Genomic DNA, 13,186 nt, shown 5'->3' with positions numbered 1-13,186 from the left:
AATGTTGTGTTTATTGAAGATGTTTGAACTGTGTTGTAGCGATGCAGTAGAAAAATATTTTCATGAGCGATACTTTGAAAGATAAGAAAAATCTTCACTACTTTTCCTGCTCCGTTCACGAGACAGCAATCTCAAATATGCATACAAGTAATATATAAAGGTTGTAATTTTCACTGTAACCACTTTGTGATTGTCTATGATGCCCTTTAAATAATATGTAAATGCAATATCATTAGGCAAGGACGTAAATCTCAAAACAAGCACATCTTAAAACTCTTTGACTAGAAGAAGGAAAATAATCTGTATATAGAAGATGATTGAGTTGTGCTGGATGGTTATAGTTAGTTAAGAGTTTAAACCCTTGCATGCTATTACAGTAACTTATTCACAACACTAGAATGTCATATTGAATCTTTTATAAGAAGTAAAGCATTTAGTCCTGTTTGTTTTACTAGCAGGTGTCATGTAGTATGTCTCACATATAACATAGGAATGTCTTGCATATAATACAGATAAATATATACAAAAATAAATATTACCATGAGCGATGCTTTGGAAATCAAGAAAAATCTTCACTACTTTTCCTGCCCCGTCCACAAGACAGTAGCCTTAAATACACACGCAAGCAACACCCAAATATCTTATGTCTCATGCTTGCGTATAATGTCCTTTGAATAAAATGTAATTGCAGCATTCCTAGACAAGGAAGTAAATCCCAAAATGACCACTATTTAAAGTGCTAGTGCACCTGAATTACAAAGCTACATGTCAACCCTTTAGTGTTACTGATTATTACTAAACATTTAACACACCTAAACTAAATAAAATAAAATATGATTAGATTTAGTAAACAGACACCAAACAAATTTTTAATAGGTTCTTTATATATTAACAGAAATAGCAACATACGCATAGTTATTGTTAGAAAAAAGTTAAATATTGTTAGATATACAGAAAGGCAATACTCTATACATAGTTATATACATTAATATTAAGAATTTCTAATACTACAATAGCTGTGTGGGTTCATAGATTGCTACGAGAATATTGACCCTGGGCCTTGTATAAGTCTAGTCATTGCAGTTCTCTGGCTATTTCTTTCCATATTGCTTGCTTACCTGGACACCTGTTTGCCGGGGTGACTGTTGTGATCCCAAGGGTGATTTTCCTCTCCAGGAGGTCCAGTCATCAGGGTTCTTTTCCGGAGTCTGGCCAGACTGTGGGTCGGGAACCTATCTCTCCACTATGTTTTACTTCAGTATTTTGAATCTTAAAATATGTAAAAACTATTATATATAAGTTTATGTATATATATCTATATAAATATGTACATATATTGTCATATAAGCCGACACAATTTTAGTAAAGAGTTCTGGAATATGGCTTGGAAAACTACTTTCTCAAAAGTTAAAGAATAATAAATCTAATTATTTCATAAAGAGTGAGGAAGAAAATGGGAAATATTCACACAGCTATAGAATAAATAATATTTTTATAGCACTGATACTACATGATATAGATTCTAGAGGTGGAAAATTACCCTAAACAAATTGCAAGTATAATGAAACTACAATCTCAAAAGAACATAGGTATTATGAGAATTTAATCAAAATAACTAATTAACAAGGTATTGGAGTTGTTGCAATGTGAATTAAAGCAAATGTTCATGTTGGATTGCTATGTGAATTGTTGTACTAAGATGAAACAAATTTTGTTAAATGTAATTGGAAAATTGTTTTTGTAACTTTGATTATAAGAAACTCTGCAAGTAAGATTTAACAAGTATAAGCAGGTTATTGATGTATAAATATTATTGCTTTCACATGAATTTGCATATAATTGTCTATTAGCTGATCATATTAACTTGTTAATATATGTAAATAGTGACATACTTAGCATGAGGTTAAGAGAGATTAGTTTAAAGATTAGTCACAGATTTAGAAGGTTTGTGTGGGTGCTTGTGTTACTCATGCAAAGAGGTATATTACCTCATAGAGATAGGAAAAGGTGTAATAAATTAGAATTAGTTAAATTAGAAGTTTCATTGTTTTCTTATACTGTTTTGGTGTCTACAGAAGAGAAGCAGATCTTCTATGTAAACAATAGTGTAAATTAAACATATAATGCAAACCAAGAGTTAAATCTATGTATATCAACTGTCATATAAATAAATCATAAACCAACACATGAAATATCTATCTATAAATGTTAATGGATTAAATAATAATATCAAAAGGAGAAGTCTATATAAATACATAAATCTACACAATCCACAAATAGTATTTCTTCAGGAGACGCATCTATTAGATAAAGATATAAACAATCTCAATATTAATAACTACACAGTATTAGTAAGTTCTCAATACAAGCAAAAGAAGAGAGGAGTAGCCATATTAATGCATAATACAATTATTTCTCCTAGAGTAATTAATACTTATCAAGACACATCTGGTATGTTTTGCTTAGTAAATATAGAGTTAAATAGGAAAATATACACTTTAGTTAAGCTATATTGGATACCAGGACTTGGCGTAGGAACAGTAAAACATCATATTGAAGAAATATTACAATTAACTAAAGGTAGTCTAATAATGGCAGGAGACTACAACTGTATAATAGATGACAAAGATACAGATTCAAAAAGTAAAAGAAGAAAGTTACCTATATCAAAGACACTTTCGAAGTAAATAGACGCAATCTCCATAAAAGATATAAATGAATTTGCTGACCCAGACTCATTAATTTACACTTTTTACTCACATAGATATAAGACTAGTTCCAGAATTGACAGGATATACATATCCAATGATCTAGTAACAAAAATAAGTAATGTCAAAACAGTAAACTGTCCATTATCGGATCATAATGCTCTGGTTTTTGAAATGGAGCTTATGCAAATAAATAATAATCCCATAACAAGAATACCTTCATATGTTACAAAATTAACAGACTTTAAAGAATTTTTTGAAGGTGAAATAAAAACTTTGCTTGAACTAAATACCACAGAGAACATTTCAGAAATATATATCTGGGACTCCTTAAAAAGCATATATATATATATATATATATATATGGAAAAGTCCAAAAGCAAAGTGCAGAAACGGAGATGATGTACAATCCACTATAAAGCTTTATTCACCCACCAATCCACAAACAGTATGAAACAGAATGAAAAACGAACACTTGAAAATACATAAACGCCTTAGATATTCCACCATGCGTTTTCGTCTCATACATAGACTTCATCAGATGACCAGCCTGTTTCAGGAGGACCAATATTTAAATACAACCAATTAATCAGTTTATTATACAATTAAGTAATCTACCAATAAGTTATAAAAGTACTTAATACCATAATTATACCCATATTTCATTAAAAAAGCTTGCTAAAATTTATCAAATCAACATTATAGTTCTTTATTCTTCTCAAATTAAAACCCATTAAATAATATTATTATAAAATCTTCAAAAAAGTCATTATTTAAAAAAGTCATTTTTTTTAAAAAGTAGTTTCTAATATAAAAGTATAAATAAAATACAGGATATTCATTTTGTGCAGACCTGTGCCCTCTAGTGGCTATGTTTAGGTTATATTTCATATCCCTTTAGAGCTTAGCAGATCTTAGCTTTAACAAAGGTTTAATAGAGATATAAAAGTTAAACCAGAATTGCAGAACTGAGCGAAAGCAAGTTAAAATGCAAGTTATTTGACTACCAAGTACTTTATTATAGAAGATTATAATCAAGATAAGCGCTTTCGCTATGTAGCTTCATCAGATCTTACATTCACTCTCAAATTCTACATCTTATATATACAAATTCTTCTCAATTAATCAATCAACCTTGTTAATTAATGTGAGCATTTAAAGAAACAGATAAGCATTATAAAACCTAACCTAGTAGATAAAACATAGAATCTATGAAATAACATGCTATAAATAGTTAAAATCATATAAATACATTTAATTAATTATAACTTATATAAAATATATAAAAAATGTATATATATATATATATATATATATATATATATATATGTATGTATATATCTATTTATAAAGATATATATCTATATGTGCAACTAATATATATATAGAAAATATCTATCTACACCTATATGAAACTTGATTTATACAAAACAAATAAAGACTATATATGGAATCTCATATCTGTGTTTATGTAGGAATGTATATATTATAGTGTTGTATATATATAATATCTGATTATTTATAATATAGAAGAATATAGACTCAATGCATATATAGTTAACAATTTTTAAACATAATATATACAATAATGGTATGTATAACAGCTTCCTTATAAAATAGATAAATGTATAGTATATATGGGCTGTTCATGTCTTATTTAATATTTCTACGCTGTCTCTTCGAAGCAAGTGACCCCCCAGGTTTAAACAACTATATCTCTATTAAACCTTTGTTAAAGCTAAGATCTGCTGAGCTCTAAAGGGATATGAAATATAACCTAAACATAGCCACTAGAGGGCACAGGTCTGCACAAAATTAATATCCTGTATTTTATTTATACTTTTATATTAGAAACTACTTTTTTTAAAAAAAATGACTTTTTTAAATAATTACTTTTTTGAAGATTTTATAATAATATTATTTAATGGGTTTTAATTTGAGAAGAATAAAGAACTATAATGTTGATTTGATAAATTTTAGCAAGCTTTTTAAATGAAGTATGGGTATAATTATGGTCTTAAGTACTTTTATAACTTATTGGTAGATTACTTAATTGTATAATAAACTGATTAATTGGTTGTATTTAAATATTGGTCCTCCTGAAACAGGCTGGTCATCTGATGAAGTTTATGTATGAGACAAAAACGCATGGTGGAATATCTAAGGCGTTTATGTATTTTCAAGTGTTCGTTTTTCGTTTTGTTTCATACTGTTTGTGGATTTGGTGGTTGAATAAAGCTTTATAGTGGATTGTACATCATCTCCATTTTTGCACCTTGCTTTTGGAGTTTTTGGTCATTTTGGGCAGTTTACACCACTTTATTTTTGGTTATTGGTACTTTGAGTGGCGAGGAGATGGAGACGCAACCACTTCCTGATCCCAGAGGGCAGGATGAACTGGGCCAATCACGGAAATTGATTGGCCAGCTTACTGAATTGATAGATTTACTTACCCCACTCAGCCAATCCCTGGTGGGGATTTACGGAAACCTAGCTCAGCGTCATAAGCCAGGAACCGAAGGGTTATTTATACAGGACGAAAATCCAAGGGAGCTTATTGGCTTAGTACAAGGCGTTGGCGACCCTGGAGAGGAAAATGGTGAAAACTTTAATCCAGCTACTACTCTGAACATCTTTAAAGTGGGCAAAAATGGAGTTAGTTCCAATAAGAGCAGACATACTGGGCAGAGATCAAAGGCACCAGACGCTAGAGCTATGGCGACAGGTACTGTCAAAACTAAAGTTTTTAAAGATATGAAGGACTGGTTACGGACTAAATAGTCATTTAAACTTGATCACTCTAACAACAAACAGCATGTTTCTGGCAACTCATATAGAAGTAAATGTGATAAACGTTACAAATTAATGCATAAATATCAAACATTAGAGATTGAAAACGATTATTTAAAAGAATGTATCTCTAGGGAAATTGTACCTAAAGGCCTACGGGTATATAAATTTCCCAATAATGTTTTGGTTGGTTCGACATTTTACAATGAACTCATTGAAGTGTTTAATAAATGTGGTTTAGATGTATTAAGATTAATCATTAGGGAAAATGTTAGGAATCAGGATTTAATCCAAAAGGACATAGATGAGTTAGAACAGCAGGTAAAGGAGGATTTAATGTTACTATTAAGGAGGAGAAAGAAAAATATTATTCCATTAGAAACGATATAGACAACAAATGTGATGATTAAGTTTACAGAAAAATGAAAAAGTTGGAGAGGAATATTAAGGAATATAATAGCAACAATAGTTACCCCATACCTCCACAGAAGTATTTTAAACAAACTTTTGATAGACACAATCTTAATGAACCTATGGTGGAAAACAAAAGGAATGAAGAACATTTTTGTGATGATGAACAGGAATATGATCAAGATTACCCCCCTCTAAGGAGATCTGAAAGACTGATGAATAAACAAGGCTTACAAGCGACACATTTTCAGAGGAGGGGGGAGAAGGGGATGGGGAGATTCTAAGGAATACTCACCTAACCCACCCCACCATATCCCCTACTGATATTCTTGTGGAAGGGGTCAGGAATACGTACAATAATTATTCTATATACAATTTTAGCAATTTAAATATAGTAAAGGAACATTTTGGATTTTTTCTAAGGGGTTGAAGTTCATTCCCTATAAAAAGTGTGATGTGACTAGAAGCCTACTAGATATTAAGATGTTCCTGAGAAAAGTTAATTTAAATATCATGTTCCCAGTTAAAAAAGTAAACAATAATGCTGAATTAAAATGGAAAAGTACTTATAATCCCCCTTACACCCCCAGTTAAGAAATTTAGAAAGGGTGTTAGAAAAGGAAATAAGAAAAGAACAGACTAAGGTGGGGTATAAAGGAAACTTAAGTAGAAAAGAAAGAGAAATAATGTATGAAATTAACGACAATAAAAATATTAGGGTAATGAAACCAGATAAAGGAGGAGGAATGGTGCTTATGGACAACATATTATAGGAGAGCAAGATGAACACATTATTATGGGATGAAACAAAATATTGCAACGTGTCTTTAAATGAGATTAATATAGCTTATAACAAAATGGATGTGAGTATAAATGATATGTTGTATGAGAAATTGATTGATTATAATACTTTTATGTACTTGAAAGTAGATAAACCCAAAACTCCCACTATATATGGTATACCTAAGATACATAAATGTGAAAGTGACCCCCAACTTAGACCTATTGTATATGCAAAGGGATTTAAAACCTATGCTTTGGCTAAATATGTAGATAAAAAAAATAAAAAAAATATGGCTACATAGGAATACTATATTAAGGGATTCCTGGGACCTTTTAAAAGAAATTTCTAACAAGTTATATCATGATAATCTTCTTTTTGTAACCATAGGCATCATTGATTTGTTTTCTTCCATTCCCCATAAGGAGGGGATGGAAATGTTGGAGGAGATTGTGTATGAGGACAAAATATTAACACAGGATGAGATATTAGTAAACATATGGTTGATGGATTTGATTTTAAAGAATAATTTTATTTATTTTAACTGTGAATTTTATCAACAAATTCAGGGGGTAGCAATGGGAGCTGCCTGTGCTCCTACATATGCGAACTTGGTCCTTGCTAAATGGGAGGAGAAATATATTTTTAATACTGAATTTGAAAAATGTTGGTCTTTATATCGTAGGTTTTTGGATGACATAGTAATTTTTTGGACAGCTGGAAAATATAAATTAGAGGAATTTATAATGTATATAAGTAATACAACTAATTTTTTGAGGTTTATATATAAAACTTCTGACGTTAGCCTGCAATATTTGGACATTGAGGTATATAGGTACAAATTTTGAAACTAAAATATATAGAAAACCAACTTTCTGCAATTCCTTCTTGCATTTTGAACGTGCACACCCTTTACATTCTAAGAAAAACATTGTGAAGGGACAATTTGTAACAGGTTGCCGTATGACAAGTTCGGAAAGTGATTTTCTTATGGAGTGTGAGTTACTACAGAAAATGTTTTTAGAGAGGGGCTACCCTCTGAATTTCATTACCCATATAAAGTAAGAAGTGGAAAAAGGGAGAATTGACAAATTTAAACCTATACTAGGATGTAAAGAATACAGTAATATTTTTATCAAAGAAAAGGCTAGAGAGAATTTTAATCAGGCCTTAATACTAGAATACAATGTTTTAAATAGTAATGTTAAAAATATTTTTTTTAAGGGAATGGGAGAGATTTGTTTCTCCTCTCGGGCATAGAAGATTTGTCCAATATACCACAAAAGGTGATCTATAAGAATTCCCATTGTATCAGAACTATTTTAGAGAACAAACAAGTAGGTAGTAATAACAGGGTAAGAAGGGAACATATAAATCTGGCCATTGTACCCAATGTATATATATTTTAAATTTAGAAAATTACTACCTGGAAAGTAGAAAAAAGTGGATAAATAGTTCTGAATATTACAATTGTGAGACTAAGGGAATTATATATTTAGCTATTTGCAGGACATGTGGGTCCTTCTATGTGGGAAAGACAGAAAGGAAATTAAAAAGAAGGATCTATGAACATAGTTATGAAATTTCAGTGGGAGAGGAAACTAATGTTCTTTTTAAACATACTAGGACCTGTTCAGATGCTAGTTTTGGTTTTATGGTCTTAGAACAAATTAAAAATGATATGGGGGGGTCCTTGGGAAGATAAAATAGAATACAGGGAGCTATGGTGGCAGACAACCCTGGAAGCAAATGACCCCACAGGTTTAAACGACTATATCTCTATTAAAACTTTGTTAAAGCTAAGATCTGCTAAGCTCTAAAGGGATATGAAATATAACCTAAACATAGCCACTAGAGGGCACAGATCTGCACAAAATGAATATCCTGTATTTTATTTATACTTTTATATTAGAAACTACTTTTTTTAAAAAATGACTTTTTTAAATAATGACTTTTTTGAAGATTTTATAATAATATTATTTAATGGGTTTTAATTTGAGAAGAATAAAGAACTATAATGTTGATTTGATAAATTTTAGCAAGCTTTTTAAATGAAGTATGGGTATAATTATGGTCTTAAGTACTTTTATAACTTATTGGTAGATTACTTAATTGTATGATAAACTGATTAATTGGTTGTATTTAAATATTGGTCCTCCTGAAACAGGCTGGTCATCTGATGAAGTCTATGTATGAGACGAAAATGCATGGTGGAATATCTAAGGCGTTTATGTATTTTCAAGTGTTCGTTTTTCATTCTGTTTTGTACTGTTTGTGGATTTGGTGGTTGAATAAAGCTTTATAGTGGATTGTACATCATCTCCGTTTTTGCACCTTGCTTTTGGAGTTTTTGGTCATTTTGGGCAGTTTACACCACTTTATTTTTGGATATATGGAAAAGTACTATCCTGGTATATTAATAAAAGAAAAATATGGAATAAAGACATGCTAGAATTACAAAAGAAAGCCGATAAATTAAAACTAGAAATTCAAGAAGGAAATAAAGATTTAATTCAAGAATTACTACAAATTAACAACAAATATTCGGACATTTTACATCACAAGACAATGATTAACCTAGAAAAGATAAAATTAAATTCTTATTCAACAAATCCAGCATATCAGAGGCAACTAGCTAATAGAACAAAAAAAATAATAAAATCTAAGCAAATAAAAGAATTATATATCCCTAATACAAAGAAAATAGTCATGAATCTAAATAGTATATTAGAAGACTTTAGATTACAATACAACTATGATAACCTTTCAAGCATTCATGAAAAACCTGACAAAGATATAAAAAATTATCTTAAAAACAAAATTCTTACTAGATTTGCAAATCAGATAAGATCAAATAGTAATGTTAAAGGCATCTGCATCAACAAAACTTTATCTCTTAAATTACAATTATTTGCAGACGATATACTTTTTACCCTATCAGACACTAATGCATCTTTACAAGCTTTGTTTAAAGAAATAAATAATTTTCAAACTATTTCAGGTTTACAGTTCAATGAAAACAAAACAAAAATTATGTCATGTAATACTAAAAAGAAACATATAAACAAAAAAAAATTCCAAATACATAGCAGAAGATAATAAAATAGTATATTTAGGCATATATCTACTTGAAGACTTAACTGACTCACTTATATATAATTATAATAAAACACTAGATAAAATAGGGCAAGCGATATCTGTCTGGAACAAATATGTGTTTACAATGGGAGACAGATTATACCTCATTAAATCAATTATTTTTCCTAAAGTATTATATCTAATACAAAGTTTTTCACTGCCACCTCCCAAGTATATTACTCAGAGATATAATAAACTAATATTAATTTTTTTATGGTTCCCAAACAAACCCCAAATTGCTTTAGATAAACATTTACCAAACTGGGAAGATGGAAGAATTAATTTACATGATATTGAAATATATATTATGTCCTCTGTTGTTAAAAATATAACCTTATGGTTAAATGCTCACTACAAACCTATATGGAAACAGTTACATGAACAGGTCTATATTGAACTTAGTCATAACAACAGATCAGCTCATTTAACTATAATACCATTTCCTTTAGTTTGGATGTTAAAAGATTATCTAGAAGGCAAAAATAAAAATAATAAACTGCCATCCAAATATATGAACATCACACTAACAACATTTAAATCGTTCATAAACAAAGTCCCAAATAATTCATGGTTCTTTCTGATCTTTCCTATAGCCTTCACACCCACTATCCTGGATACATACCAAATTCAGAAAATGAATATGCTCAAGATAGGCTCAATAAGCTACTGGCATCAGCTGGTAGAACAAGAGAAAATATTAACTAAAGATCAGATAACCAGAAAATATAATATAAATAATGACTCATGGCTACTTTTGCAAAATCTAAGACAATATCTTATAAACAGAACTGGACAAATGCAAGATACAGTTAGACATACTGTCCCAAAATTTATTGATTACATTATTATAATTAATAATCAACCTTATCAAGGTGCTGGATATCTATCTAACATTTACAAAATAATTAAAACAACAAAAATATACCAAATAGACACCTACTGGAATTATTATACACAGATAAATAATCACCCTCCTAACAAAAAGGAAAAAAAAGATTATCTTAAAATCTTCCAAGAAGTCATCATTATCAATACACTTGCAGTTATTCACATGGAGATATTTGAATAGAAGTTTTTATACACCACATAAATTATCTAAGATGTATGCAAGTGAATATCTATGTTGGAGATGTCAGATTAAAATAAGAGCAGACTGGCAACATATTTTTTATGAATGTAAGTGTCTTACCTTGTATTGGAATAATATTAATTATTTTTTCGGACTGTTTTTAATGATCATTATCAATTATCAAAATCTATGATTTTATTCAACTCTCCTGTTCCGGATTGTGTGCCAAAAAAGATTTTCAAATCTTATGGACTTTAATGTTAGCAGCTCGCAAAATCATCACCATTCACTGGAAAAGTGAAACTCTTCCTACATTTAATGAATTTAATGAATTTAAAAATTTAGTTAGAACAGTTGGACAAATGGAAATATCTACTCTGAAGAACAGAACTACCAGACTTACAACTTTATACAACTCTTGGATGAAAGTACTAGAAATAATTGAGAAAATGGACAAAGATATATGAACTTATATATCATACTTCAGGTTACACCTTAAACTTATTTATGGCTTTCTTCTTAACAGACACCAATGTATATAGTTGTATAATGCTTTTAAAGTTTATAGGTTTTACAATTGTATATATATCATTTTCGTTTTGGATTTCTTGTAATATTTGACAAATTATCAATAAAAAAAAGGAAAAAAAATGTGACTGCAAAGCATCACTCACATTTATGAAATATGGCTATATAAGAATAAGTAGAAAGAGTGGATTTTTTGTTAAGTTTGTTAAATTTGTGAGGAACTGAAAAGCATTTGCCACACCTCATGTCATTAATGTTTGGAAGGACTCTGAGGGGAGGGGAAGAAGAAGGAAAAGAGTAACTGTAAGAAAAACTATTTATTTTCTTAAAAGTATTTCTATGAAACTTTTCACACAATATACATTGCATATTTTATAGTAAAGTATTTTTAATTCTTGTATGCAATACTGTTATTAAAGTAAGCAGATACTTTTTTTCTTCTTTATCTTGTTTTACTTATTTTAGGTATTATGAAATATAGGCATTTACAGTGAGGAAAAGCTAGACAAAAACATATTTAAGTTAATATGCTGTAATCTTTGGGCTGCTGTGGTGGGGGATAAGTTGTAAAAGTACATAGATCACAGTATATGTAGAGCTGATATATTTTCTCTTAGTTTTGCATAGGTGAATGTCTAGATCAAGACCATTGGCTTAATCTAATAACAAATTTTAAGTGGAAGCAAGTAAATATGAGAACACTGAATACAATGAAAAGTTTTCCTTTAGCAATAAATGTTTTAGCTTGTCTTTTAGGCTGCAACATAGGACTACATTTTTTTCTTTTTTCTGTTACTTTTTCATGGAGTTAAGCTGATAAAAGGGCAATAAAAAACAGAGCACTGATTTCTTCAAGGCTAAAATATAATGATTTCTGAAAGTATACAATTGATATTCACATATGGAGGGATAAAGATAAAAAAGAAGAGACACCAATTAGTGTAAGTAGAATCACAGGCAATAACATGTGTCTTACCATGGAAAACCTCAATTTCACGTTAATTAGGGCCTGTGTTAGCAGCTGTCTATTTGGTACAAATGCTCCTATTAAGAGGGTTAAACTGCAAGTTTCCTTACCTTCCCCAAAAAGATAGTCACGTGTATGTGCATCTGATGTTTGACTGTGAGAAAGTAGAAAAATTATTACTGCAGTAATGTATCCTGCTTGCTACTCCTAGACAATCTGTAGTGACACTGTGCATAATTCTAAAGTTTGTGAGGAAGTTAAAGAAATAGTGACCATACTGTGTCTCCCAGATCAAGATACAGTGACCTGTGCCCACCTCTGAGGTTTGGGAGGAAAGTTAAAGAAATAATGACCATACTATCCCCAGACCACACACATGTTACAACCACCTTCTGTGCACAGCTCTGACTAGGGGTGATTTAAGACTAGGTGGGGTTCTAAAAGGTCTGTAAATTCAGTATCTTTATTAACCAAAGTAGGGTCCAATATGGTTGGTGCCTTTCCCAGATCTGGTCTAGAATTATTATGCAGTGAATGTCCAATAGGTTTAAACCTTCTAAGGTTTATAGTCTGTTTTGTCCTTTTTTGATTTTTAAAATTTCCTGTCACTAATCCCTTTACTTTGTTTTTCTGTTTTATTAAAAAGATCTACATATTTACTTTAGTTCATGTCAAACAACAAATCATTAGTGACAGAAATATTGAATGAAAACTATCTTCCATTAAAGTATTTAATTGTTTGACATTGATTCTAAAAATTTGTCTCATATGGTCACATCAGAATTTATGAAAAT

General features: G+C 30.0%; 1 protein-coding gene across 1 annotated transcript in view; it reads left to right on the top strand.

Annotated features, from left to right (window-relative positions):
* LOC122814129 (polycystin-1-like) overlaps positions 1 to 13,186 on the top strand; it is a 1,441,736-nt gene that overhangs the window by 96,177 nt on the left and 1,332,373 nt on the right. Inside the window, 1 exon segment of the mRNA XM_044086744.1 lies at positions 5,017 to 5,433. Within this exon segment, the coding sequence (XP_043942679.1) occupies positions 5,017 to 5,433 (417 nt within the window).

This window comes from Protopterus annectens, chromosome 10.part0 (assembly GCF_019279795.1).
Source record: "Protopterus annectens isolate FY-2018-M chromosome 10.part0, PAN1.0, whole genome shotgun sequence".
In the NCBI taxonomy this organism is placed as follows: domain Eukaryota; kingdom Metazoa; phylum Chordata; order Ceratodontiformes; family Protopteridae; genus Protopterus; species Protopterus annectens.
This window is presented reverse-complemented; position numbering and strand designations above follow the sequence as displayed.